The sequence below is a fragment of the Camelus ferus genome, chromosome 5 (genome assembly GCF_009834535.1).
Source record: "Camelus ferus isolate YT-003-E chromosome 5, BCGSAC_Cfer_1.0, whole genome shotgun sequence".
Classification (NCBI taxonomy): domain Eukaryota; kingdom Metazoa; phylum Chordata; class Mammalia; order Artiodactyla; family Camelidae; genus Camelus; species Camelus ferus.
Genome location: NC_045700.1, coordinates 89,334,181 through 89,360,243, shown reverse-complemented (window position 1 = coordinate 89,360,243; position 26,063 = coordinate 89,334,181). Strand labels below are relative to the sequence as shown.

Here is a 26,063-nt window from a genome sequence, read left to right as displayed (position 1 = left end):
TGTGCTCAGGGAGCAAGAACGCCCTGATAGGATGGGCATGGATCCTGGAAGAGCAACAGAACTCTCACCAGCGAGAGCTCACCAAGGGAAAACCTGGCTGCCAACGGCAGAAGGGAGGACAGATGCTGGGCAGGTGAAAACAGCAGGGGTGCTCTCCAGGGTACCAGCAGTACACAGATTCCAAGGGCACGCAGAACAGGTCCTGGTCATTTTGGTCTGAAGGGGCTAAGTTGAGAGGAGTCGGGGGAAAGAAAATAAAGAACTAGAAGGGATTCCAGGCCAAGGAAGGAAAAAGCACATGGAACTATGAAGGCATGAAATTGAGGGAAATCCGCTGGGCCTGGATCACTGATGGTACAGAGATGGAACAGGAGAGGACACTGGGGAAGGGAGCTGAGGTCAGATCAAGAAGGTCTTTAAATAGATGGTTAGACAGATTGGGAAGCCTGTTCTTCTAAGCAATTGTAGCCAGCAGAGAACAGGGGGTGTGTCCCTGCATTTTTTGTTTGTTTGTTTGTTTTGGTTTTTTTGACCAGAAATACATACTCAACTGGAGGCAGCATGATGCAGGGATGAAGTGCAGGGACTTTGGAGCCAAATCCCAGCTGTGTCGACGTGGCAAGTTCCTTAACCTGCCTGTGCCCCTGTTTACTCACCTGTAAATGGGGGAATGACAACGTCTCCCTCATGGAGGTGTTGCGAGGATTGAGTGAAATAGCACATAAAGATCTGAGAATCGCGCCAGGCACACTGTAAGTGCTGTGATCACTCTCGTTAGCCAGTGCACACCAATGGCGGAGCAGCTGAGTGGCACCACCAGCCATTTATGATGGAACCATCCCTCCAATTCCACTGCTGTAACCAACTTCTTAAAACTCAATTAACTTAGTGTGTGTAGATTTGGACTTCCTTCCTACAGCCCTGTTGGAGAGCTGATTAGAAGCTCTGTGTTCACGGGCAGGGAAGAGTGTGCCAAAGGGTGTGTTTCACTGGTTATGATTGGGTAGAAAGCCAACTTTTTCATCAGGTATCCCTAAAACATCATTATTTGCAAATTCTTCTTCTTGGGCCCATTCAATTTCTCCAAAGGAAGGTTCATCCAGTCTCTCATTTGGGAAATAGAAGCCGGACTACTGGTATCTCGGGAGCAGGGCAGGTGAAAGGTGCTGGGAGGTTTCACCATTCAGTGAGCAGACTTCCCCCCACCCTCCACCCTTCTGTCCGGAGTCACAGCCCCGCCTTCTGCTCCGCCTGCTACCTGAGTCTGCACCCCTTTCTAGTTTAATTTCACTAGGAAATAAACCCCCTGAGGGGTTGGGAGATGGGTAGTTGCTTGGCTAATTGTTCTGATGCAATTGGTTTGGGGTGCGGTTTGACCATCTGGAGTTTTCAAAAACTCCCAGGGTGATTCTAACATTCAGCCAACGCTTAGAACCCCTACCTTAAAGTAACACATCCCAAATGTCAGTAATTTGCTTCCCGTCTTGCTGACCAATTATCCACTTACAATTTTCTTTAAATGAAATTGGCTCTGAAATTTTATTTCAAGAGGAAGTATCATGTCATTAGTGTAAATGAAAAGCAAGTCTACCCCTTGCGAAGACCAACCTAAATGTGTAAAAGAACAAAGCAACCCTCTCCTCGCTCCCCTCAGCCTCCTTTGTTTTACTATATATCACTTGTTCCACCTGGAATATTGCATATTTTATTCTCCCCTAGAATACAGCCTCCGTCAGGGAGCACAGAGGTGCCTGTCAGCTTTGCCCAGTGCAGCACTCTGCATCACCTGCAGCGAGCCTGGCACGTGGTAAGCTCTCAATAACTATTGTTAAATAAGTGAATAAGTAAAGGAAGCCATAAATAAATACATGAAAACAATCAAGGTTATTAAATTCCAGCCAGATAAGGCTACTGGAGAGGACTGACTCTAAGCTCACAGCCTGCTCTCGCCCTTAATAAATTAGAGAGAGATATTAAAGACCTTTCAACTCCTGAGACTTTCTCCTTGACTATTCAAAGGACTAAAAAGGAATTGGACATGCACATGTTTAGGACTGATCTGTCAGCACCTAGAAACAGTGTCCAGCACCTTGGAGGAGCTCAATAATATTCTGTAATGCATAGAGGAGACTCGGGGTTGGCCATGGCTAGTCAGTGCACTGTTGAAAATCACCAGTTTTCCCACCTCAATCTCTGGAAGATATGGCCTCAAATCATCTGACAGACAGGCCTGATACCCAAAAAGCACATCCTCCTATTTTTGGAGCCAACACAACTTCTAGAAACAAGGTATATCCAACTTGAGTGGGGCCAAACCATTTTCATCCTTCCTATTGACAAAGCTCTCTTCATGGAGATTTAAAACCATGTGAACCACATTTGATTGTGTTTGTGTGTGTTTTTCACCCCAAGTATCCTAAAGACCCCACTATGTTTCAGGTAGGTAGAACCCCCCCCCACCCACCAATAGTGACACATCCATGTAAAAGCTGGCCCCAAATATAACGAAGCCTGGTTAAACACATTTTATGTAGGAGCAGCCAAGTAACCAAGGTAACTCCAATCATTCAGTCTACTCACCCCAAGGGAGAAATCACTGATGGCCGGGTTCAGGATTGAGCCATCCATTCATGACAAGGGTTTTGAATGACAGCTCCTGTGTCTGGTCCCTAGGGTGCTATTCACTCCACAAATTGGGAACCAGCACATGGCTTAGGTTGACATCTTTATTTTAACATCCCTTCCCTCATATTCCACCTGATTATGTCACCCCACAGGGGGAGAGGGGCCCATAATAAAGTATTTAAAGAACATCTCTAGGGGATGCTTTTTCCTGCAATAGTCCCACGGAGCAGCTAACTCAGCGCCCAGCACCAGGGTTGCTCTGCTGGGACCGATGAGTCTGATCCACCCGGTCCTGCTCCAGGGGCACAGGTGGGCTCACCTTCCCCAAACCACATACACAATAAGGCTCGCAAAAGAAACAGACAGACGGAGAGAGGGCACGAGGAACCCAGAGGAATTAAGAGATGTTGAGCCTGAGCAAAGGAAACATTTCCTGGGACTGCCTAAGATCCAAAAACCAAAGGCTGGGAAACAGGAAAAGAAAAACCAGTGAGATTAGCCACAGTTTCCTGCAACATTGTTAATGAAGGTCACCAGGGCACGGCTTGATACTATACAGAATTCAGCCCCAAAAAAATTCAGTTAGAAAATAACAGCAAACGCTCACGTCATGCTTCAGTGCCAGACATTGTTTCAAGGACTTTACATACTTCTTTACTCCTGAATACTTCAGGGAGCGTTTTCTAGAAACAATGACGTTCTCTTACATAACCACAGTACAGCTTTCAAAATAAAAAATTTAACAGAGTTATAACACGATTACCTAACCTCCAGCCCAGAATCAGATTTGGTCTGCTGTCCCACTCCAACGGGTAAGAGCCATCCAAGCAACATCACGTGAAGTTGTCATGTCTCTGTCTTGTCTCCTTCACTCTGGACCTTCCCTGAATCTTCATTTACCTTTCATGATGCTGACCTGGAGGAGTACAGGCCAGTTATATTTTAGAAAGTCCCTTAATCCAGGTTTGTCTGATGTGGCCTCACAATTAGACGTAGGATATGTATATTTTTTGTCTTCTTTCTCTTCCTCTTCTTGTTCCCATTTTACAGAGGATGACACTGAGATGTAGAGGTGCTAAGTAACCTCATTAAGAGGTGAAAGAAGTGGTAAAAGTTGGGATCTGAATCCCGATGGAAAGGCTGCAGGGTGTATGCTCTTAACTACTAATTTATGCCGCCTCTCCAAAGGCCTCTTCTGGAAGGCAGCTTTCTCTCTGAGGTGGAATGGGTTTCAGTGACACCAATGTCACTGCATTAGAAAAAGTCCCCTAATAGATGTCAAGCATGGTGACACCACAGTGCTTTACCTGCATTATCTTCTTTAATGCTTTTGATAACCCTTTGATGTAGTTCCGTCATCATACCCACTCCAGGGTGAATGCCCAGGCTCCACGGAGCAGAGGGGAGGAGCGGGGCTTCCCGCTCAGATGTGACCTCACAACCTGGACGCCTCGCGCTCTCTGCCCTTGGCTTCTGCCTTGCATGCTCTGATGCTTCGCAATCAGGGTTTTCATAACCGATGGTTACACAGTCCTAAGAGTTGCCTAATGTTGGCCTTTGGCCTTCTCATTACATTGAAATCATCTGATCCTCTCTTGCAGAAGAGCCAGGGTAGTCCCAGCTGGGGAACTGGCCTGGGGCTGGAAGACCCACCAGCGACAGAGAGAGCACTAGAAGTCCAATTTGTTCTCAAGGTGAAAAGAAAACTGGGGACTTGAGACACAAGGCCAAGTCAGCACGATCAAGAGTCAAGAGGAAAGCCGAAGGTCAAGGGCAGGACAGAGCAAAGAGGTCCAAGAATGTTCCTACAACAGGGCTGGAGAGCAGCTGTCCACTCTGATTGCTCTCTGAATAATAGGTTTCCTAGGTTTGTCTGCCCAGCTTAAAGGTACAGGGTAAAAGTATAAGAAATCCACCAAAAATGATAGCAGGAAAGAGAGCCATCCTCCTCCTATGCAAAGTAAAAGAACCTGCCTTCTGATTCTCCCTCAGACTATCCGTACATTGTTCTTCAGTATCTTGTATTAATTTTACCAGATAACACACTTGTCCCACACGAGAATGGTTCAAGTGTTTACACCCAAACTCCTTTCCTCTTAAGTTTATATCTCATATCTTCAACTGGTTTCGTCAGAAACACTTGTTCCTACAGATAGCCAGCCAACAGGCACATGAAAAGGTGCTCAATATCACTAATTATTAGAGAAATGCAAATCAAAACCACAATGAGGTATCACCTCATACCGGTCAGGCTAGCCATCATTAAAAAGTCTACAAATAATAAATGCTGGAGAGGGTGTGGAGAAAAGGGAACCCTCCCACACTGTTGGCGGAAATGTAAATTGGTGCAGCCACTATGGTGAACTGTATGGAGAATTTTTTAAAAACTAATAGAGTTACCATATGATCCTGCAATCCAAACTCTAATTTGAAAAGATACATTCACCCCAATATTCATAGCATCACTATTTACAATAGCCAAAACATGGAAACAACTTACATGTCCATCAACAGATGAATGGATAAAGAAGATGTCGTGTATGTATATGCAACGGAATAAAAAATTCAGCCATAAAAAAATGAAATAATGCCATTTGCAGCAACATGGATTGACCTAGAGATGATCACACTAAATGAAGTAAGTCAAAGACAATATTATATGATATCACTTATATGTAGACTCTAAAAAAATGATACAATATTTACAAAACAGAAATAGACCTACAGACACAGAAAACAAATTTATGGTTACTAAAGGGGAAAGTGGGAGGAAGAGGGGGAGGAATAAATTAGTAGTTTGGGATTAACACATACACACTACTATATATAAAATAGATAAACAACATGGTCCTATTGTATAGCACAGGAAACTATATTCAATTTCTTGTAACCCTTAATGGAAAAGATCTGAAAAAGAATATATATTATATATATATAAAATATATATATAACTAAATCATTTTGCTATACACCTGAAACTTAGTTAAATTAACTATACTTCAATTTGAAACAAAAAAACTAAAAAAAAAAAAAAAGAAAGAAACATTTGCTCCTGCAAATAAAGGCACACTGAAATCATGACTGACAAGAAAAAAAAAAATGCTAGATCTTTCGCATCCAGACTTAGTCCTATTTATTGATGATCTTCTCAAAGAATGCAATGTGGAGCTGACTTTTGTATATTAAGCATGCATGTTTGATGCCAATGATCCATTATGGACTCTCAGAGTATTTTTAAAATAGTAGAAGTTACAAGTGAACTCTGTTTTATGGGAAGTAAAATTTAAACCCATACCTATTAAACAGATCAGTTGATATATAAACATATCAGTATGAGGATTCCTCTAGCCTCAGAAAGATTCACCAGGTATTTCCATTAGTGAATACCCTGAGAGCATTTAAAATAGGATTTTGTGGGAGAGGGAACAGTTCAGCGGTGGAGTGCACGCTTAGCATGCACAAGGTCCTGGGTTCAATCCCCAGTACCTCCATTAAAAACAAAAAAATTAAAGTAAGATTTCATCTACGTGAAATTTTTCAGGAAAATCAGTATTAAACAAAAGAAAAAAATCTATAGTTAAAAAAAACCTATAATCATTTGCTAACTGATGTCACTGATTTCATTAAAAAATTAAAAGTATAATTTATAATATTTAGCCAAAAAATACTATATAATACAACCTCATGAACACAGCATTACTTCTTTTAAGATAAGTGTGAGAAAATGTTTAATTTCCAAGTTAGTGGGAGAAATGGTGCTTTAGACCTTCTACTCTTAAGAAAGCACATGCTGCTACATGAAGATATTGGTTACTTTTATGGGAGAGGAAAATGTAACAATCTTGGACGATTAATGTAAAGACAGGAACATGTTGCTAATTGTACTATATAGCTCTTCACCCTTGATCTGTTCTTTGACTTTGAAGCCAAGATAAACATAAGCTTGTAACTCCCCAGGGGCAGCCTTTTGTAGGTGCTTTAGGATAAAGTCCGGGGAAATCCTAACCAGGAAGAAAATTCTGAAGTGCTTGGGATTTCTTGTATATCTTGCGTGTTATAAACACCTCTTTGGAAAGTATACGGCTTTCTCACGCAATCTCACGAACTAGACCTGCAGGAAATCACGAGGGCGCTGTTGCAGCATGTTCCTCAGACAGGCATGTACAAGCAGCAAGACCAAGAGGGAGGCTGGAAGGATGTACAACTGGAACATGACAACCACAATTTTAGGGATATTATCGCTTAAGATGAGGCTAAGGAAGGTATTTATTTTTATTATAAAATATTGGCTATATTCCCTGTGCTGCACAATATATCCCTGTAGCTTACTGGTTTTATACACAGTAATTTGTACCTCTTTATCCCCTACCCCCATCTCTCCTCGTCCCTCTCCCCACTGGTAACCACTAGCTTGTTCTCTATATCTATGAGTCTATTTCTGCTTTGTTACATACATTCATTTGCTGTATTTTTTTAGATTCCACATATAAGTAATAGCATACAGTATTTGTCTTTCTCTGTATGACTTGTTTCACTAAGCATAATACCCTCTATAATACCTTCATCTATATTGTTACAAATGGCAAAATTTTTTTCTTTTTTATGGCTGAGTAATATTCCATTATATATATGTATTTATATAAAATATCTTTTTTATCCATTCATCTGTTGATAGACACTGTTAGGTTGCTTCCATATTTTGTCTTTTCTAAGTAATGCTGCTATGAACATTGGGATGCATGTATCTTTTAGAATTAGTGTTTTCATTTTCTTTGGATATATACACAGGAGTGGGAGTGCTGGATCGTATTGTAGTTCTATTTTTGGTTTTTTGAGGGGCCCCCATACTGTTTTTCCACAGTAGTTGCACCAATTTACATTCCCACCAACAGCATCCCTATTCTTCACATCCTCACCAACATTTGTTATTTGTGTTCTTTTTGATGATAGCCATTCTGACAGAGATGAGGTGATATCCCCTCATGGCTTTGATTTGAATTTCTCTGATTGGTGATGGTGAGCATCTTTTCAGGTGCCTGTTGGCCACCTGTATATCTTCTTTGGAAAAATGTCTATTCACATCTTCCACCCATGTTTTAGTTATTCATTTTTATGATATTGGGTTGTATGAGATGTTTATATATTTTGGATATTAAACCCCTTATCAGTCACATCATTTACAAGTATTTTTCCCATTAAGTAGGTTGTCTTTTCATTTGTCAGTTGTTCCCTTCGCTGTGCAAAAACTTTTAAGTGTAATTGGGTAGAAGGTCTTAAAATTAAAGAACAAGGTTAATTCATTCACTGTATTTGGGACTTTAGGCACATAGACACGGACTCCATTCTTAGGTTAGAACCCATTCTCAGCGCTGGTTCATATATGACCCACCCTCGTCATTTTGGTGAAGGAGAGATGAGGAGTTTTTGTTTTTGGGTTTTTTTTTTTTTTTTTTTTTTGGCAATTCAATGGTTCTTCATAGATTTGCACAACCATCACCAAAATCACTTTTAGAACATTTCATCACCCCAAACAAGCCCTATACCCACTAGCAGTCACTCTTTATTTCCTCCCCAACCTCCTCAGCACTGGGTACCACTAACCTACTTTCTGTCTCCATAGATGTATCCATTCTAGACATTTCTTATAAATGGAATCATACAATATGTGGTCTTCTGTGACTGACCTCTTTTACTTAGCATAATGTTTTCAGGACTGATCTGTGTTGTAGCATGTGTCACTGCTTCATGTATTTTTATTGTTGAATAAAGTCCCATTATATGGATATATCACATTGTATTTACGCATTCATTAGTTGACAGACATTGGGGTTGTTTCCACTTTTTGACTATTATGAATAATGCTGCTATGAACATTTGTGTACAAGTTTTTGTGAGGACACATGTTTTCATTACTCTTGGGCATGTAACTAGGAGTGGAAGAGCTGGGCCATATGGTAATTCTATGTTTAAACTTTTGAGGAACTGCCAAAGTAAAGTATCTGAGGGTTCCAATTTCTCCACAGCGTCACCAATACATGTTGATCAAGTCGACATATAAAATTAACCATCACAGTCTACCTCATTAAGCTCTGAAGGGTGTGGGTGGGCTGCTTCTATATTGAGAGATGAGCAGGATGATGGCCTGGGAGAACCATGTGGTTCTAGGTCATCTTTATATCTGGATTGGCTATAAAAATGGGCCAGTCAAGGTAACTCTAAAACCTTCAATATTCTGTGCTAGAACTTCCTCAAAAGCTGATTTTATCCCACTATCTGCCTAATCCACACCATTAAGCCACCAAAATTCAGGCACAGATTTGTCCACATCCTTAGTTCCACCCCAGCTCCAGTGTGAAGTTATGAAACAGTTGAATGCACGATTAAAACTAAGAGGAAAGGCTGTTAGATGCAGCATTTGAATCATTTTGTCTTCTTAAGGGACAAGGTTATTACCTGGTACAAGTCAGGTAAAGGTCTACAGCCTGGTGACCACACTTACCAATACTGTATCCTTGAAATCTGCTGAGAGAGTAGATCTTCAGCAGTCTCACCGTACACACACACACACACACACACACACACACACACACACACAAAAGGTAACTATGTGAAATGGTAGATGTGTTAATTACCTTGATTGCGATAGTCATTTCACAATGTATATGTGTATCAAATCATCACATTGTACACTTTAAATGCATGTAATTTTATTTGTCAATCTTACTTCAATATACATGGAGGGAAAAAAGAAAAGGAAAGCCTTCTATGGGCATTCTAGATGCAAAGTACCCATGGTCCAGAGTAGAAACTTCACTGAGAGCAGATGAGAGGTTGCCTGGGGTCATGTGGGCAGAGTGAGGACTGGATTTCAAAGGGGGAAAGGAAAATTTTGGAGTTATCTGATTGAGATGATGGTTCCACAGACTTATGCTAACTCATCAAACTGTATATTTAAATATGTACAGTTGACACTACATCAATTATACCTCAATAAATCTAAAAGGTTTCAGAGGGGAAAAAACCAGACTCTCAAATCTTGCAGACCTCTCTCCAAACAAGATGGATCATCTGCACTTGAGATATTTTCCAGGAACCCAGTCTTGACTTACTATCTAAAGCCTGGTTGAAATGAGTGGTATCTGAGAAAGCCATCCCAAGGGAACACTAACCATCCATTTGTTCATGTTCTGATCAACAAAAGTACACCATTTGGACCACATAAGCCTGGTGCCTCACCCAGATGTCCTCACTAAACCACAGTTTCTCAGAATGTTCTCAATTATTTTTAAATCAAGATTTGTTATAAGAAGTGGCAACGTGAAATGCATATGAATATTCTTTTTTCCATAAAAGAACAAAACAAGAAAGGAAGGAAAAAAGGTAGTAAGAAAGAAGGAAATTTATGGTAGATAAAATAATGGTCCCTCAAAGACGACCACATTCTAATCTCTGGACCCTGTGAATATGTTACCTTACATGGCAAAGGGGAATTAAATTTGCAGGTGGCGTTAAGATTGTTAATCAGCTGACCTTAAAGCAGGGAGATTATTTGGATTATCCAATAACCCAATTACCACTGGGTAGGCCCCATGTAATCCCAAGAGCCCTTAAAAGTGGAAAAAGAAGGCCAACTAGAAGAGACAGTGACTACGAAGAAAGACACAGAATGAGGCAATGCTGCTGGCTTTGAAGACAGAGGAAGTGGCCGTGAGCCAGGGCCTGAGGACACCTCTAAAAGCATGGGCTCTCCCCTAGAGCTGTCAGAAGGAACACTCCTTTGCCAACTCCTTGATTTTAGCCCAGGAAGACCCATTTCGGACTTCTGACCCCCAGAACTATGAGATAATAAACTTGTGTTGTTTTCGGTCATTAAGTCCGTGGTAATACATTACAACAGCAATAGAGAACCACCACAAAAGCCTTCAGGTGAGGTAAAACAGCCCTGGCTCCATTTATTATTTACTTATATTATTTACTTATATTATTAAAACGTTCCCTGGGCAGAGCGCTGCGCTGGGTGCACTGCTGGGAACAGGGTAGTCAACGTGTGGAAATGAAACTTGTGCCTGGTGCTATGAATGCAGGTAGCAGATGCTGGAGAAAGAGCAGGGAGAGCTACCGCCCAGGATGGGACAAAGGAGAGAGGATGTTCAGTCCTCTTTGGCCAAGAATACTGCAGATCCGTCCACCTCTTCCAACCACAGACTGCCAGATTTTGTGGCCCAGTCTTCAGTGAGGGTTTCTCCATCACTTCTCTCCTACTTCAGAGAAATGGAGGATACGTCTATTTCCACCTGCATTTTAGGTTAGGTTTCAGTCCCTTCCCTCCAGTTGTAAGTGTGCTGAGAGCATTAGCGAACCTCAGCCAAAGCTAGAAACTACAAGCGGCCACAAGAGTGTGCACGTGAGGTGACTGCAATTTTTTTTTCCTGCCAAACCAGAATTAGCCGGTATAGGAATGAACCAGCGTGGAGATTTGAAATTGCACGGATTGGAAGGAAGCTCAGGGTAGGTTCGGGCACCTCCAGACGCACCCTTTTTAAAGCCACACGGACTGAGGCCTCAAGCTCGAAGCTCCGCAGGACGGAGCTGGCCTGGCAGCGAGCGGCGGAGGCGCCGGCAGCCCGCACAGCGCACAGAGCCCGGCGGAGCGCCGCGCCGCAGGCAGCCGCATCTCCAGGATGATAGGCGACATTGCAGCGAATCTCTCCGCCCAGCCGCTCCGGGGGCTCCGAGGGAAACAGCAAGTTCGAAGATCGGGCCCGGGAGCCGAGTGAGGCCGCCGCCCCGCGGGCTGCGGGCGGTGAGTATCCCGAGGCGGCGCGGCAGCGCGGGCCCGGGGATGGAACGGCGCGGGGGCATCTCTGACCGCGGGCGGCCGCTGCACCCCAGACGCTCGGGAAGCGGCGGCGCGGGCCCGGGGCAGGGTCGGGGAAGGCGGCCCGCGCGGTCGAAGGCAAGGCGGCCGCGAGGCGCGGTGGTCGCGCCCAGGCCACTAGCCGAGGGGCTGCCGAGTAGCGGACGAGGCCACCTCGGGGCGGGCGCGGTAACGGCGGGCGGGGGCGGAGCGTGGGGACGCGCGCCTCGCTCCCACGCCGGCCAGGGCCCCGCGCGCGTCATCAAGGGCGCACGGCGCCCCTCGGAACTCCCGCCCGGCCCTGGAGGCGCGCTCTGTCCGGCGCCCAGCTTTGCTCCCCGCCTCCTCTCCCAGCTGCGGCTAGGGACTCGAACTAGCGGTGATGGCGCGGAGAGTGGGACACCAGGACAGGGGCCGGGCGGCCAGCGGACTTTTGAGGGTGCGGGATGCCTCCCTGCGCAGGCTGCCGGACTGCGATCGGCCTCGCTTCCCCGCGGAGCTGGCGGGTTCCGAGCACGCCAGGATGCCGGGATGCTCGGGATTGGGGGGGGGGGTCTGGGGGTGTCAGGGAAGGGGGAGCACGGAATGCCCGGAAGGGGTCCGGGGGCGGCTGGCGTGACGCTCGGAGGAGGGGCGCCGAGGCCAGATCGCGCGGGGGCCAGAGCAGGGCGTGCAGATGCTGGTTCCCCATAGCGGTTCTGATCAAGGCTCCTCAGGGAGGAGAGGAGGGACTAAAATGGGGCGAGGGAACTGGGGGCGGCCATTTCGGGGCCTGACGCCGCCAAGGCCGTTGACGGTATTTAGGAGCTCAACTGTGCTTACCAACTAAGTCGTTTTCTTTCCGCGGAAAAGTTGATCCAGGCTCATTAGCAAGAATGAGTGAGGGTTATTACTGGGTATTAGAAAGATTCCTTTTCCCCTTTCCTGGCGTGTGCGTGTGTGTGTGTGTGTTAGCTGGAGGAGGTGGATAAAATACGCTTTGGAATCCCTCAGGCTCAAGTTGAAATTTGGACTCCACCACCTGCTAGTCAGACCTAAGTTGCATTGCCCCCATTCTACAGATTGCCTCAGTTTCCTCATGTGTGAAATGGAACATTAATATTCACTGGACAGAATTGTTGTGGAGAAGGCACCAAGCACAGTCCCTGGCCCATAGAAGGCATTTTAATGTCTAGTGCCCCCAATACAGCGTGGACCCAGCCGGGGTTCTCCTGCGCTGTGGGCTCTGCACCAGCTCAGCTCCCCAAGTCCTTGCTCCAGCCTCTTCAGCCTGTTGGCCTTAAGTACGCCCTCTAAAGGCCCGAGATTTGCAGTGCACACCAGGTCTAGAAGACAAATACCGATAGAGCCAAATACTGGGTGGACCCGCCATGCACTCGCATCTAATGAAGAATCTCCCACCAACATACTCTGCCCACCTTTGGGAAAGATTGTAATATTACCCTTAATTTGGCTCTTTCCCCTGTACTTCTCATTTATAATGAGCTCACCACATAATCACAATAGCCAAATTCAAAATCAGTGACTTGCTGATAAAACGTACTCTCCTAACAAGAGTTGTGGAAAATTTAATTTAGTTTTAACGTCTGAAACACACCAGCATGCTCTAAATTATTTTCATTTCTGCCTGTTGCCAGGTAAATATATAGCTGACCTCCACGTCTTTGCCTGCATGTGGTACTTCATTTCCCGTGTTTACAGTTTCTCTTTCACGGTTGATGCACTCACTTTTGGGAGGAACGGAGGTTGACAGTTGGTCCTATAATCTTCCCGTGTCCTTCCTTCAGCTTGTTCAGCGCAGGGCCCTAATGCTACGTGCAGAGCTTCCCTTCTGGGTGAGCCTAGAGTGGGTGACATTTTACACATGGATCCTTAGGGGAAACCCCACATTCACTGCTCCATTTACCCCAGTGTCCCACTCGTGTGTTGTTATGTTACACATGTGCCAGGCTGTGGAAAAGATGGGGGAGCTTGAAGACCGTATGGTGGAGAAAACTTGGAGCCTGGGATGGAATGATCCAGAACCCCTGTCCTGGTTCTGCCTCTCCAGGTGCAGAGTAGGATCATAATGCTCAGATGATTATGTTGTATCTTATAATTATATAAATACTAACGTGTTAAAGCAGATAAACAACAAGGTCCTACTGTATAGCACAAGGAACAATATTCAATGTCTTGTAATAGCTTATAATGAAAAAATACGAAAAGGAATATATGTGTGTGTGTGTGTGTAACTGAATCACTATGCTGTACACCAGAAACTAACACAACATTGTAAACTAACTATACTTCAATTAAAAACTAAATAAAACAAAATACTAAAGTACACTTGGTGAGAGGATAGACCCTTATTTTTCTGTCACCTTTTGTTTGTCTTCGTTGACCTGGCTGGACAGTCAGGTAACTGTGATAAGTCGGAATAGGAATTACTTTCAGAGAGATCTGGCTGTGAAGTGCAGACAGTTCCTTTGCCTAGTAGGCCTCCAGGTACCTTCTCAGGATCTGATGGAACTCCGTTCTACCCACCAGCTAATACTATTTTCTCCATGCACAGTTGTGCCTCTTGAATAAAACTTCTCCCTTAAATGCTACTCAGCGTCATTTATTCATGAACAAATAAACTGAAAATGTCAAGAGCAGTTCAATGGCAACTGTATCTCAACCCATAAAATAAATAATTCAGTAAGAATGTAAAGTTCTTAACATTGCTTAGAAAAAACACTGTTTCAACTCATGGGTTGAAAAAAACCTGACTTTTGTATTATTCTTGTTTCAAAGTCTTTCTTAGATGTAGATGGGCTTTAGGAAAATGTCAAGTAGTGTTGTTTTATCTCATTAAACACATATCTCATTAAGCACGGATTGTAAGACCATGTTATTATTCATCTAGGCCAGGCCCATCCCTTATCAAGCTGCCTGGTTCTCCCCTTTCTGACTTCTTGGGACTCTGGGTACCACTACCAGGGACAGAGGGAAGACCACCATCAAACATGCCTTCCGAACTCTTCCTAACTTCGTCCTCCTAGCCCTTTTGACAGGGTAGCTCTTTTCTGGGCTGTGAGCTTTGGAGAGCAAGGGTTACCCCATCCCCTTCTATCCCCAGGCACACTGTCTTCTCACGGTGGGAGAGGGGGGTGGAGGGAAACACATACCAAAGCCTACAGCCCAACACGGACTACGCTTCCCAAGGAAAGTGGTTCTGAGTCGCCACTAATCTACTAGAGGCAAGAAACTGATCCAAATGATGTTTAAAAGATAGAGAAAAGGACCTTTACATTCCTATAATATAGTTAATGTATGTTTATTTAGATTTTTTTTTACCAAAAAGATCAAGAAAAAGAAGGGGAAATTACTTGGAAGACCATCATCCAAAGAGTAATAATCTCCATCAACATTTTTGTTTCACTCCAGTCTTTTTTCCTACAGATACATGTTTTTAACAACAGCAACAAAAAAGGGATTATTTCATGTGTCCCGTTTTCTGACCCCTCCCAAAGTATAATCACACCTTAGTGTGCCCTTCTTTCTATGTCTTCAAAGCGTCTGAACAGTTCTATTGTTGATGGTGGCCGTGCATTGCATGGCTATACCATGACTGATTTAACACCTCCTCTATTGTTGGATATTAGAGATGTTTGCAGGGTTTTCTTGTTGCTGCTGTTGTTGTTACTATTTAAGGTTTCACTATTATAATTTAGCTGAATTGTGAAGAATGAGCAGAAGAGGACCAGGAGGTCAGAAGGAGGGAAGTATGTTCCTGAAAGAGGGAAGAAGGGAAGGTCGGAGAGACTGTGCCAAGGTCAGGGAGCTGCAGGTGCTTCAGCCAGGCTGGAGAGCAGAGCGCAAGAGTGAGGAACGGGAGGAGGGACCCAGCAGAGCGGCTGATAAAGCAAGAGGAGAACCTGGCAGTGGGGGGAGTTTGGACTTGATCCGAAAGATAATTTGACAGGATGGGGAAGTTACCTGGTAAGGCAGCATTCAATCACTCCCAGCAGCCTGGGTAACGGAGAGGTGGAGGGAAGGACCCAGCAGAGAGCAGCAATGTGGGCAGGGGGTGTAGTGGTTGAGAACTGGATGGCTGTTGAAGAGATACAATAATTTTAAAAGATAAAAAATAATAATTATGAGAGAAAGGAAAAGTCAAGATGAGCCCCAGGACAGATCCATTAAATTGCTGTTCCACTGGCATCCTTGGTTCCTCAGTGTCCGTTTCTTCCCAACAAACTCAGTCCAGGAATTAGCGAACTTTTCCTATAAAGGGGCAGAGAGTATTTTAAGTTTTGCAGGTCACGTAGCCCTTGAAAAGGTGAAAAACAATTCTTAAGTCAGAGATATACAGAAAGAGGGTATACAGATTGCCACAAGACGCTTCAAAAGAGGCTGGGCACTGTCCATTTGGCCAAGTGTAACTGCTTCTCTGTCCTGCTCGTCCACATCACAACCCAGCAGAGAAGAGCCCTAGGAGAGAGGGATGCCTAGAGTACCTGGGACCTTTTTTCACACCACCTTCCTCCACTGCAACAAAATGATCTTCAGTAATAATCACATGTAATGATCAGGAATAATCATTATTTTCTTATTTGTTCTTCTATTGTGAAATAATTACTTGGGGGAAACAAAAAGAATCGACTTCCATTTTAAAGACGTTAGTCAAATTGAGTAAAGCATTTCATGTACTGACTGCAAATTTCACTTTCCATATCAAAGATTTTCATCGTGCAGTCTTGCTCTCTGTTTTGCTTTTTTTAAATTTTAAACAAAAAGAAAGTCTCCAGGTGGGCACATAGAATGACACAAGTGAAGGAGCTGGCGTTCCTGTCTTTGTCCCCACCATAACTGAGCTGTCACAGTCCATCACGGATGTCCTGCTACAGGCAGGCACGGTGGGACATTGCAGGCACCACAGACCCAAATTCAGCCAAGGGGAAGCGCCAGCAATTCTGAACTCTTAGGAACTTGTTCTCAAAACACGTGTGTACAGCTGGGGTCCCACGTGAGCCAGGGTCCACTGTATAACCATCAGTTCTCCAAGATAATGTCCCTGTAGAACACAGTGTTTACAAAAGCATGGCAACCAAAGCATGCTGATTTCAAGCTTACAGAGCCTGGAAACAGCATTATTTGGAACTTTGACCAGTGAAGAATTCTTTTCAGAGAAGAGTATTTTATCAATGACATTGTCTAGGATCGCTGGCACGTATGTGGTCACAGAAAAACAGACCAGCTTTTTGTCAGCGTTTCTCATTGCAGACTTCTGGGGCAGAGTGCTCGGTCTGCTCTGTCCGTGGTGCTCCATTGCCTGTGGCTATGCAGCGGTGCCCTGCAGGGCTCAGCTTGCCTTCAGGGCCACCCAACAATCATTTCCACTTGTCTTCAACAACAGTTTCTTTCATTAGCCTGAACATTGAGACCCCGACATAACTACCATCCCCCTCATTCTCAGCCAATGGTCTAGCTTCCGTACTTGACCAAGAAATTAGACCAACAGGTATAACTTTCCATCCCACTGCTTCCCATCTTATCCCCATCCACCTCCCTGCTTCCTCCAGTCTCAGAGATTGGGTCCCTCTTCCTGATCAAGACTAACCCTGTCCCATCACCTCTGGGATTAGTCATTCTCTCTCTCTATTTCTCTCTCTCCCTCTCTTTTGCTCCTTACCTTCAGTTCTTATGCACACACTTCATTCTCATCCTGAAAAGTAAAACAAACCCAGAGACCTCCCCTGACCTGGCATCACCCGCCCTCCATCTCCATCCAGCCACCCTCCTCTTGTTGGGACATCCTGAGAGATGGACCTTGCAAAGCGCAGGTAACATCTTGTCTCTTCCTAGAGCAGATTGAGCCACCGACTGTTCATTATGTACAAGACGAACTCTAAGGTCTTTATCCGGCACATCAAGCTTTACAAGATCTTGCCCCTGGCTTCCTGGCAACCTGCACATCACTGTAGTATCCAAATTTCTTTAATCTGATTTCCTATTTTCTAAGGAACTTTCTAGCTTCCCAGGTAAATGCTGGGAATGGGGGTGGGTGGAGGAGGTAAAAGTATGTCTTGTATATCAGACATAATTATCACCATTATTAGAAAACTATCTCCCATTCTAAGATGATAAATTGCCCTTCTCCTTTACCAAACCCTCCGGAGTTGGGGTTGTGTGAGTCAGTCCCCATGCTGGCTGCGCTGAACAAACTGAACACTGGGACTCACGAAACTGAGAACCATATCCGCTGCCAGGAGCCCCACCAAGGCCAAGCTGTACCCTGCCTAAGGCCAGGCGTCTTCCTCCTCTGACATCGTTGTTGTCACTTATCAGTATCCATCTCAATAAGGGACAGAAGGCATGGGCTTTGGTATCAGGAATAGCTGGGTTCAATGCCCGAGTTCCTGTCGAGCCATCTACCTGCTGGCCATGAAAACTTTGGAAGGGCACTTCACTTCTCTGAGTCTATTTCATTTCTTTAAAATAGGGATGGTAATACTTACATTAGGATGACTGTAAAGATGAAACAGGTTTCATAAAAGCACTTGGTCCTGTGAGAAAGTGAGGAGTGTTCCCAAATCTGTGCAATGACAAAGATTAATAGAAAGGTCTGATGTGATGACTGTGGCCACTTTGGCTGTGATGAGGAGGTCGAGCTGTCCAAAGGAGATGGGGGTATTTTTTGTCTTGATGTTCAATGAAGTTGTTTGTCATATGTATTTCAGAAACTCTTGGAAAATGTATACAAGTCATGAAGACATTGGGTATGATTTTGAAGATGACCCCAAGGATAAGAAGACACTTAAACCCCACCCAAACATTGATGGTGGATGGGCTTGGATGATGGTCCTTTCCTCTTTCTTTGTGCACATCCTCATCATGGGCTCCCAGATGGCCCTGGGAGTCCTCAACGTGGAGTGGCTTGAAGAGTTCCATCAGAGCCGTGGCCTGACGGCGTGGGTCAGCTCCCTCAGCATGGGCGTCACCTTGATCGTGGGTACGTTCTGGTGTGACCTGTCATGAAACTCAGTCATTATACAATGGCAGTTCCTCACCGGAAGGAAAGGTTTATATTGTTGAAACATTAGATGTTTGACTTTAGTGGATGTTACTATTGTTTTTATTGTGGTAAAATATATACAACAGAAAGCTTATCATTTTAACCATTTTTAGATATAGGATTCAGTGCCATTGAGTACCTTCATCAACACTATTCATCTCCAGAACTTTCTGCATTTTCCTGAACTGAAACTCTGCCCCCATTAAGCAATAACTCCCCATTGCCACCTCTCTCCAATCCCCTGTCCCTGGCCACTGCCACTCTTATTTTCTGTCCCTAGAATTTGATTACTCTGAGGACCTCATACAAGTGGAATCATACCATATTTGTCCTTTTGTGGGATATAGCTATTTGAAGATTGTAAATATTTGGAGTTTTTTAAAAACTGATGATTAAAATACTCTCTTTTGCCCCTAAGTCTGTTTTCTTAACTGTTATAATGTATTATCTATCATTATAAATCTGTTTAACACTTGAGAATCTTTTTCAAAGATAAAACTTTCAGAGACAACACAGTAAAAGTAAATAGCAATCTTATTTCAGAGCTCTAATGTTTGAAATTTGAAATACTGATTCTATGTTATTGAAAAATCTATGAAACTGTTTCTAAGGATGGTTATTGATCTAGCTAACAGGAGGAAATGATAACATATTCTTGTATTTTGTAGTTTAACCTAACTACACAGCAATCTATGAAAGAAATTCTTATCCAGTTGGAGATACTAAGCCAGAAAGTTATTATAAATATGACATGTTATTATGGCTAATGTGCTTCAGTTTTGGAACTAAACAACTTTTACTGTCAACTAACATTTAATAAGCATCTATTATACACCATGTGCATACCATTACATCATCTTGTTTGATTTTATTTCATTCTCTTAACAATTTTATGAGGTCATTACCACTATACCCTAAAGCTGCTCAGTTGCATCACTTGAAAGTAAAAGCTATACTTTTACATCTAATTTTTTAAAGTATTCGTAATATATTTTATGCTAGAAACATAAATGACTTCAAGTCTTTTCCTGTTTTTGTGAGAGTATGTGTATGGCAGGCGTATGTGTGTTTGGCGAGTGTCTGTGCATTGTCAGGGATTTCCGCATTAGTAACTAATTGCTTGAATTCAACTCAGAGATTTGTTGATCTTGGCCTTTCTTTAGCCAGTGTTACTTTGTTACTAATACAAGCAACATTAATAACAGTGGCAGCGCTAATGACAAAAAACAAGGACAGAGTGTTGCTTCTCAAAATGTGTGCAGGGGGTATGTGTTTATCAAAGGGAATTATTACTGATTAAGTCTTTCTTAATTTTCTTATTTTATTTCTACTTTTTGGAGGGGGGAGCTAATTAGGTTTATTTATTTAATTATTATTATTTGTTTTAATGGACGTACTGGGGATCGAACCTGGGACCTCGTGCATGCTAAGCGTCCGCTCTACCACTTGAGCTATACCCTCCCCTTTACTCACCTAGTTTAACGGTTAAATAAGGGCAGCATTATGTGGGCGAGGGAATCGTTGTGAAATCATTTTTGCCTATAACCTTAATGAACTGATTTCGTCAACCCCGCCTTGGCTTTGTTCAAACTAGGACTGTCTTATCCTATGAAACGTATGGGGAGGTTAACCTCAGTGTAGGGAACTTGCTCGTCTTATGTTGGAAATAAGTCAGGAAAGGAAAACTGTGCTTCTCAAATACTTAAAATCCAGTTTTCTTATCTTTTAAAAGTAAATGTTTATCGGGTAGAACAAAATACTTTAAGATTCAATCCAGGAAGGGTGTGCATGCAACAAAAAAAAAGAAGATTCAGCCAAAGGCCAGGATATGAAATGTCCCAGTATTTTCCAAACCATCCAGTTAGGTCGTCTTTGTTATTGTTTTGTGTTTGACAAGTTCTACAGGAATAAGCAATGGAAACCAGTCCTGAGACTATTGGATGTGGTTCTGAAGATGATCCCCCAAACCAGAACACCTAACTCATTGTGGTGAAGCGTGATTGTCATCTTTAACTGGGAGGTGACTGTGTACTCAGAACTCTGTTGGGGAGTCTTTGAATTCCAGACAGTGGAATCTCAGGTTGTAGACTAAGCTTTCTACAGGAAAGATGCCAACCAGATAAATGTCTTTTGCCTTGCGGCTCAGAAATTATAACACCACAAATCTCCTAGCTATATAAATGAAAGTTATTTTATTCTATCAGTCATGACCCTAAATTGCTATTCAGTATCTTAAGCTGAATAGCAGGGTACAGGGTGGCGGCAGATATGTTGGGTACTTTTCCAAGCCAAAAGCCAGCAAGAACAGCTCTCCTTTATTGAGCACTTAATACATGCCAAGCACATGTTATGTACATGATTTCACTTGATCCTACAGCAGCCTTGGAGGCCAGACCATCATTTCTGCCTCGGAGAGGAGGACATGCAGCGCTTGGAGACATTAAGTAACTTACTGGAGTTAACCAGTAAGTGTGGGACAGGCTTCAAACCTGGTCCACTGGACCCCGGAATGGTGTCCACCATCATACTGTCTGCCACTCCATCAAATGAGAACTGAAAATATGTGTGAAGGGAATAAATATAAATTGTTTCCATTTTCTGATTATAAACATATTGAGTTACTTATTTTAAGTAAAAAAAACGTGAACTAGGCTACAGGGTCGAAAGCCATCTCCCTTGAACAGTGACTCACACGTGGGAAATTCAGTAATTTCATTCCTGTTTCACTCATTGCTAGCGTGGATTTTGCCAGTTTCCTGCAGAAGGTCTCAATTTTTAATGAAATGTCATCACCTCAGTCAGATCTGTAGCAGCCTTTGTAATAGCTCTTCAAATAATCATTGGTGGAAGCCGCATTGTTAGGGGAAGCTTAAGGCTGCAGAAGGCCACTTACTTGCTAAGTAGATTCAGAGCAGTGATTGACAATCCTGGCTACACATCAGATCCACCTGGGAGCTTTTAAAAACCCTGCCAACCTGGGCTGCACCTGGACCATTAAGTCAGAATCTCTTGGGATGGGACTCTAGCATCAGGATTTTTTTTTTAAGCTCCTTCGTGACTCCAAGGTTCATCCAAGGCAGAAGACCATTGATTTACTGCAGTGTAGGGTTATACCCCGAGACCAGGAGCTCAATAAACTACCTACTTTCATCAGTGATAGCATTCCAAGGCTCATCTCAGGTTGTTTCTCTCCTCACCTGAGCTTTTTACAACCTATGAGATGCTGGGATGGGCAAGAAATTATGACTTCATCAGCATGTTCTGCAGCAATGCAACACGTACCATGTGGGAAATGGGCCAAGATTCAGATTCCTTCCGAAGAGGAGAAAGTCTGAGAAGCTGTATAGTCTCATTCTGAAACGCTGAATCCCTCTCCAGAGGTGGGCATTCCAGCGAAAGGACTGCACCTCAACCTTATTTTCCCCTCCTCTTAGACTGTGTGTGAAGTTCTTCTCATTGTGTTGGATGGCAGATCCATCATAGAGATGCCAGCTGACCAGCAGTAAACAATGGTTAGAAAAAGAAACTGAGAAGCTGAAAGTTGGGATCTGACTTCCTCTTATTTGACAAATCTATATTTTGTAACCATAGAGGAGTCAGCGTTTCTTGGACTGACTTTGCTCATCTGCAAATCATAAATGACTGTAGCCCCAGCACACATGGTGCCAGAGTCGACCACCTAGAAAGCCAGACACTGTTATCAGATGCTCTTTTCAGTAAAGCAATTAATACTTTCTTTTTTATATATATAACATTCCTCCAGATATGAATGTCTACACTTACTTGGGGCTTTCTCCCCTTCCTCCCCCAAGTGCGCTCTTAGTGCAATGTTTCATGAACACGCAGCATCACAGGAAACGTGCTTTGGGGCCCTTTCCCTAATGGGGGAGACACGATCATGCTCCTGAGCTGTTACCCACTGACCCTTCATCTCTTAAAGGCCTTTTAACAGCAAACCAGTGAATCATGTGTCTTTCTCTTGTTTGTCCACTCATCCGAGATTTAAAGTGGTGAAATGACCATAGGTTAGAAAAATAAAATATGTATAAAGAAATAAAAGATACCTCTTCAACATATGGTTTCTGAATTTCTTTATTTTATTTTATTTTATTTTTTTAATGGAAGTCCTGGGGATTGAACCCAGGACCTTGTTCATGCTAAGCATGCGCTCTGCCACTGGGCTATACTCACACCCCTGGTTTCTGAATTTCAGGTGCCCCCAATAATTTCCTCAGATGTTTATGCCAATGTACTTAGTTTACATATTGTTTATATCATACTTATTATATACATAACATGATATATTTATATAAAATATATTTACTGTATTAAGCCTATTGTAAGAGGTTTATATACAGAATTATTTTCTGTAATGTAAATACTTCCTTATTAATTAAATTAATAAGTCTTTACCTTCATAATTTTGGGGATTAGACCCTCTCAAAATCATTAGACAAAAAAAAAAATTCATTAGCAGGCTGTGTATCCAAATCTGCATGTGAATATAGTTAGAACTGTAAAGGAAAATTTTATTTTAGTTTGGACTAAAAGAGGAAGTTCCCTAGAGTTCAGCAAGCTTTTAACCTGAAATAGTCCCACCTGAATGGAGGGTTTCATAACTCTATAAAGTAATAATGATCAAAAATAAGATGATGTTTAAGTGCACCATCTTACTGAATGTTTAGTATTCATTCATACTGTATGACTAAAATAGGGATTGCAATTTGGACAAGGAATCACTGATCCCAAATCAAGCATTAAGCTTCAGTGACATCAGAAGTTGCCACAAAATTAGGAAGAAAGCAAAGGGGTTGACAAAAACTTCAGTGTCATAGTAATGTAAGAATTAGAATGTGTATCATATCATACTGTCCTGCTCTGAGTATTGGCACACATTACACAACCAAGGATATCCCTGAATCTCCATGCAGCAAAATAAACGCATCACCTGATGTGTCCGGCCAAGGACGGAGAATCGGCAGGGGCTGAAGTATGTGTGAAGTGATGAGAAGTTCTTTCCAGCTTGGTTTGCATCTGAGTGTCCTCGTGAAAACAGGCTATAGGTTCCTTGCTTGAAGCCTGGAAGTCCTCAGAACCCCCTTTCTGTACTCCCTTAAGGTCTGGAGTCAGAAAACCGGGATGTGTACAGAGGCCAAACAAGTCATGTAAAGAGGGCAGGAGGCCAAATAAAAAACTAAAGAGAAGGATGGAGACTGTGGCAAACCAGAGAGGGTGTGACACAGCTAAATGTGGTCAGCTACTACACAGCTCCAGCTGATTCGGGCTGTGTGGGAAGGTATTCTGTGTTCCCACTGGATTTTGTGTGTGTGTGTGAATTCTCTTAATTTTTAAAAAATATTGGCAACTGATTCAAAACGTTTTTAAACTTTGCTCTGGATAAACAAAATGCATCCACAGGCTGGATAGAGCCTCTAAACCAGTAGGTTAGGACCTCTGTTGTAGATAAGAGAATGAATCAATTTCTCTATTTATTTCAGATCTGCCTTCCTTGAAAACCCAGAGTCCTGTGTCCTTTGGTGAAATTATTGAAATCTGTCTTTGCGTGCTGGAAGTTTTCTGCACATAAAGCAATGGGGTTTTTCGGTCTGTTTTCTTTAACAGCTTCTGTCTTCACATAAGGAGTCCCTAAGAAAGCATGAAGATAAAATGCCGTTAGTCAGTTCCTTTCTTAATGTTCCGTGACAGGACCTTTCATCGGCTTGTTCATCAACACGTGCGGGTGCCGCCGGACGGCGATCATCGGAGGGCTGCTGAACTCGCTGGGCTGGGTGCTGAGCGCCTACGCCGCTAACGTGCACTACCTCTTTATTACCTTCGGAGTCGCAGCCGGTAAGCACTGTGGGTTTTTTTAACTTGATTTTAAATGCTTCTATGGGGCATGTCGGCAAGGAATTTAATTGTGAAAAACAGAGACCCATTAAAATAGTTTGCCCTTTGTCTCCTCCATCCCACCCCACCCTGATCCTATCCTCCAGGAAATACTTTTTAATATGAGGTAAAAATATGCCTTAAGCATGAGGAAACAACTAACAGCTGTACTTGGTCTCCCGTGATAGAATGTAATTAACTTTTCCATACCTGGTTCTAAGTGCTCGTCCTTTCTCTTATACCAGTACAGATGTATTAATAACATCCTCTCATTTAATAACTGCAGAATCCAGCGTGAATCAGAGACAAATCATTTTCTCCTTCAGCCCTATTCAAATTAATGAAATAGCAGCAAAACCCACATAGATGTAGAGACCCTAAGAAGCAAAACGAAATCTAAAGCACACAGTGTCAGTCCCCAGGGGATATGTAAAAATTGGCTACCAGGCAGCACGGTTTGCATATCCGTTCTGCAAAATATATTCCCAGCTGTAATTTCCTTTATCAACAGGTAGCAGAATGCATGCAGGTAAGTAGTTTCTTAGGTGTACAGTTGTATTTCGGTGAACCGGATCTAGCCTGACTTTTTTGAGTACAGGGCTACAATCCTAAAAAATAACACATTGATGACAGTGTTTGCATAAGAGTTCAGAGGTAGAGTTTGGAATTCTTGCTTTTTTTCCCCACTTATTATCTGTGTAACTTTGGGGCAATTACTTAAGTTACTTACGCCTCATTTTCCTTATCTGTGAAATGGGCTAATTAAGAGGGCTTGGTTTACAGTGTTGTTGAAATATTCTATGATATCATCTGTAAGAAGCACTTGGGACAGTGCTTGGCCATCATAAAGTGCTGGGCAAATGTTAGCTAATATACAATTGTTTTATATATAGTATTTTATTATATCATAAGCATAAGTATATGCTTTATGGTAAGAAGAGAAGGTGAACACAAAAATCGACTGTCCATGTAAGTTGACAGGTTGGTTCTGTCTTGGACATCTGTCCACATGTTCACCGAAAGCCCTTCTGTCTCCTGTGAAGCCTGGTTTGAAAACCATTGATCTGGAGGACTTGATAACAGTTCTTAAAGAACAACCTAAGATATTTCCCCTGAGTGTTTTAGAAACTTTGCCCCATAACAGTCTGATGAATAGCGCTGGCATGAGGGTTTTTACATTATAGGTGAGGAAATAAACTCCTCCCGCTGAGACTCAGGAGCTACACTGGGGTCTCTGGGCAGACAGGTGGGAGCCCCTAAGAACTTGATCTGTGGTGTGTGGTTGTCTGGACTATACTTGATCCTAAACGCCAGGATTTGATATCTATTCCCATCAGTTAGAGATGTCTATGGGTAAACTCTGTCTTTAAACAGAATTTTATTCCTTGCAGTTAATTACTTGCTTGTTGATCCTCAAATGATATCTCTATATTCATTCATTTATTCATTCACTTATTTATTCAACAAATATTTATGGATACAAGGAAGTAGGGGAAAAACTCAGGAGGCCAGTGAAAGTGTTTCTTGAGACACTTTATGGCTCCCACTTTTTATACAGGAAACACTCAAAGAAAGTCTCTGAAAAATAAATGTATCCCCCTCTTCCACAAATACACATATATAAGTATGTTTAAGTGGAAAACCAAGCTA

At 42.9% G+C, this 26,063-nt stretch overlaps 1 protein-coding gene across 2 annotated transcripts in view; it reads left to right on the top strand.

Annotated features, from left to right (window-relative positions):
- Positions 1-10,593: 10,593 nt before the first annotated feature.
- SLC16A14 (solute carrier family 16 member 14) overlaps positions 10,594-26,063 on the top strand; it is a 30,856-nt gene continuing 15,386 nt past the window's right edge. Inside the window, exons 1-3 of one of the 2 annotated variants that reach the window (XM_032480438.1) lie at positions 10,594-11,428; positions 18,190-18,461; positions 24,231-24,374. In XM_032480438.1, the coding sequence (XP_032336329.1) occupies positions 18,203-18,461; positions 24,231-24,374 (403 nt within the window). In that variant the 5' untranslated portion in view covers positions 10,594-11,428; positions 18,190-18,202. The remainder of the gene's footprint in view (positions 11,429-18,189; positions 18,462-24,230; positions 24,375-26,063) is intronic. The other variant, XM_006183274.3, reaches the window with a different exon arrangement.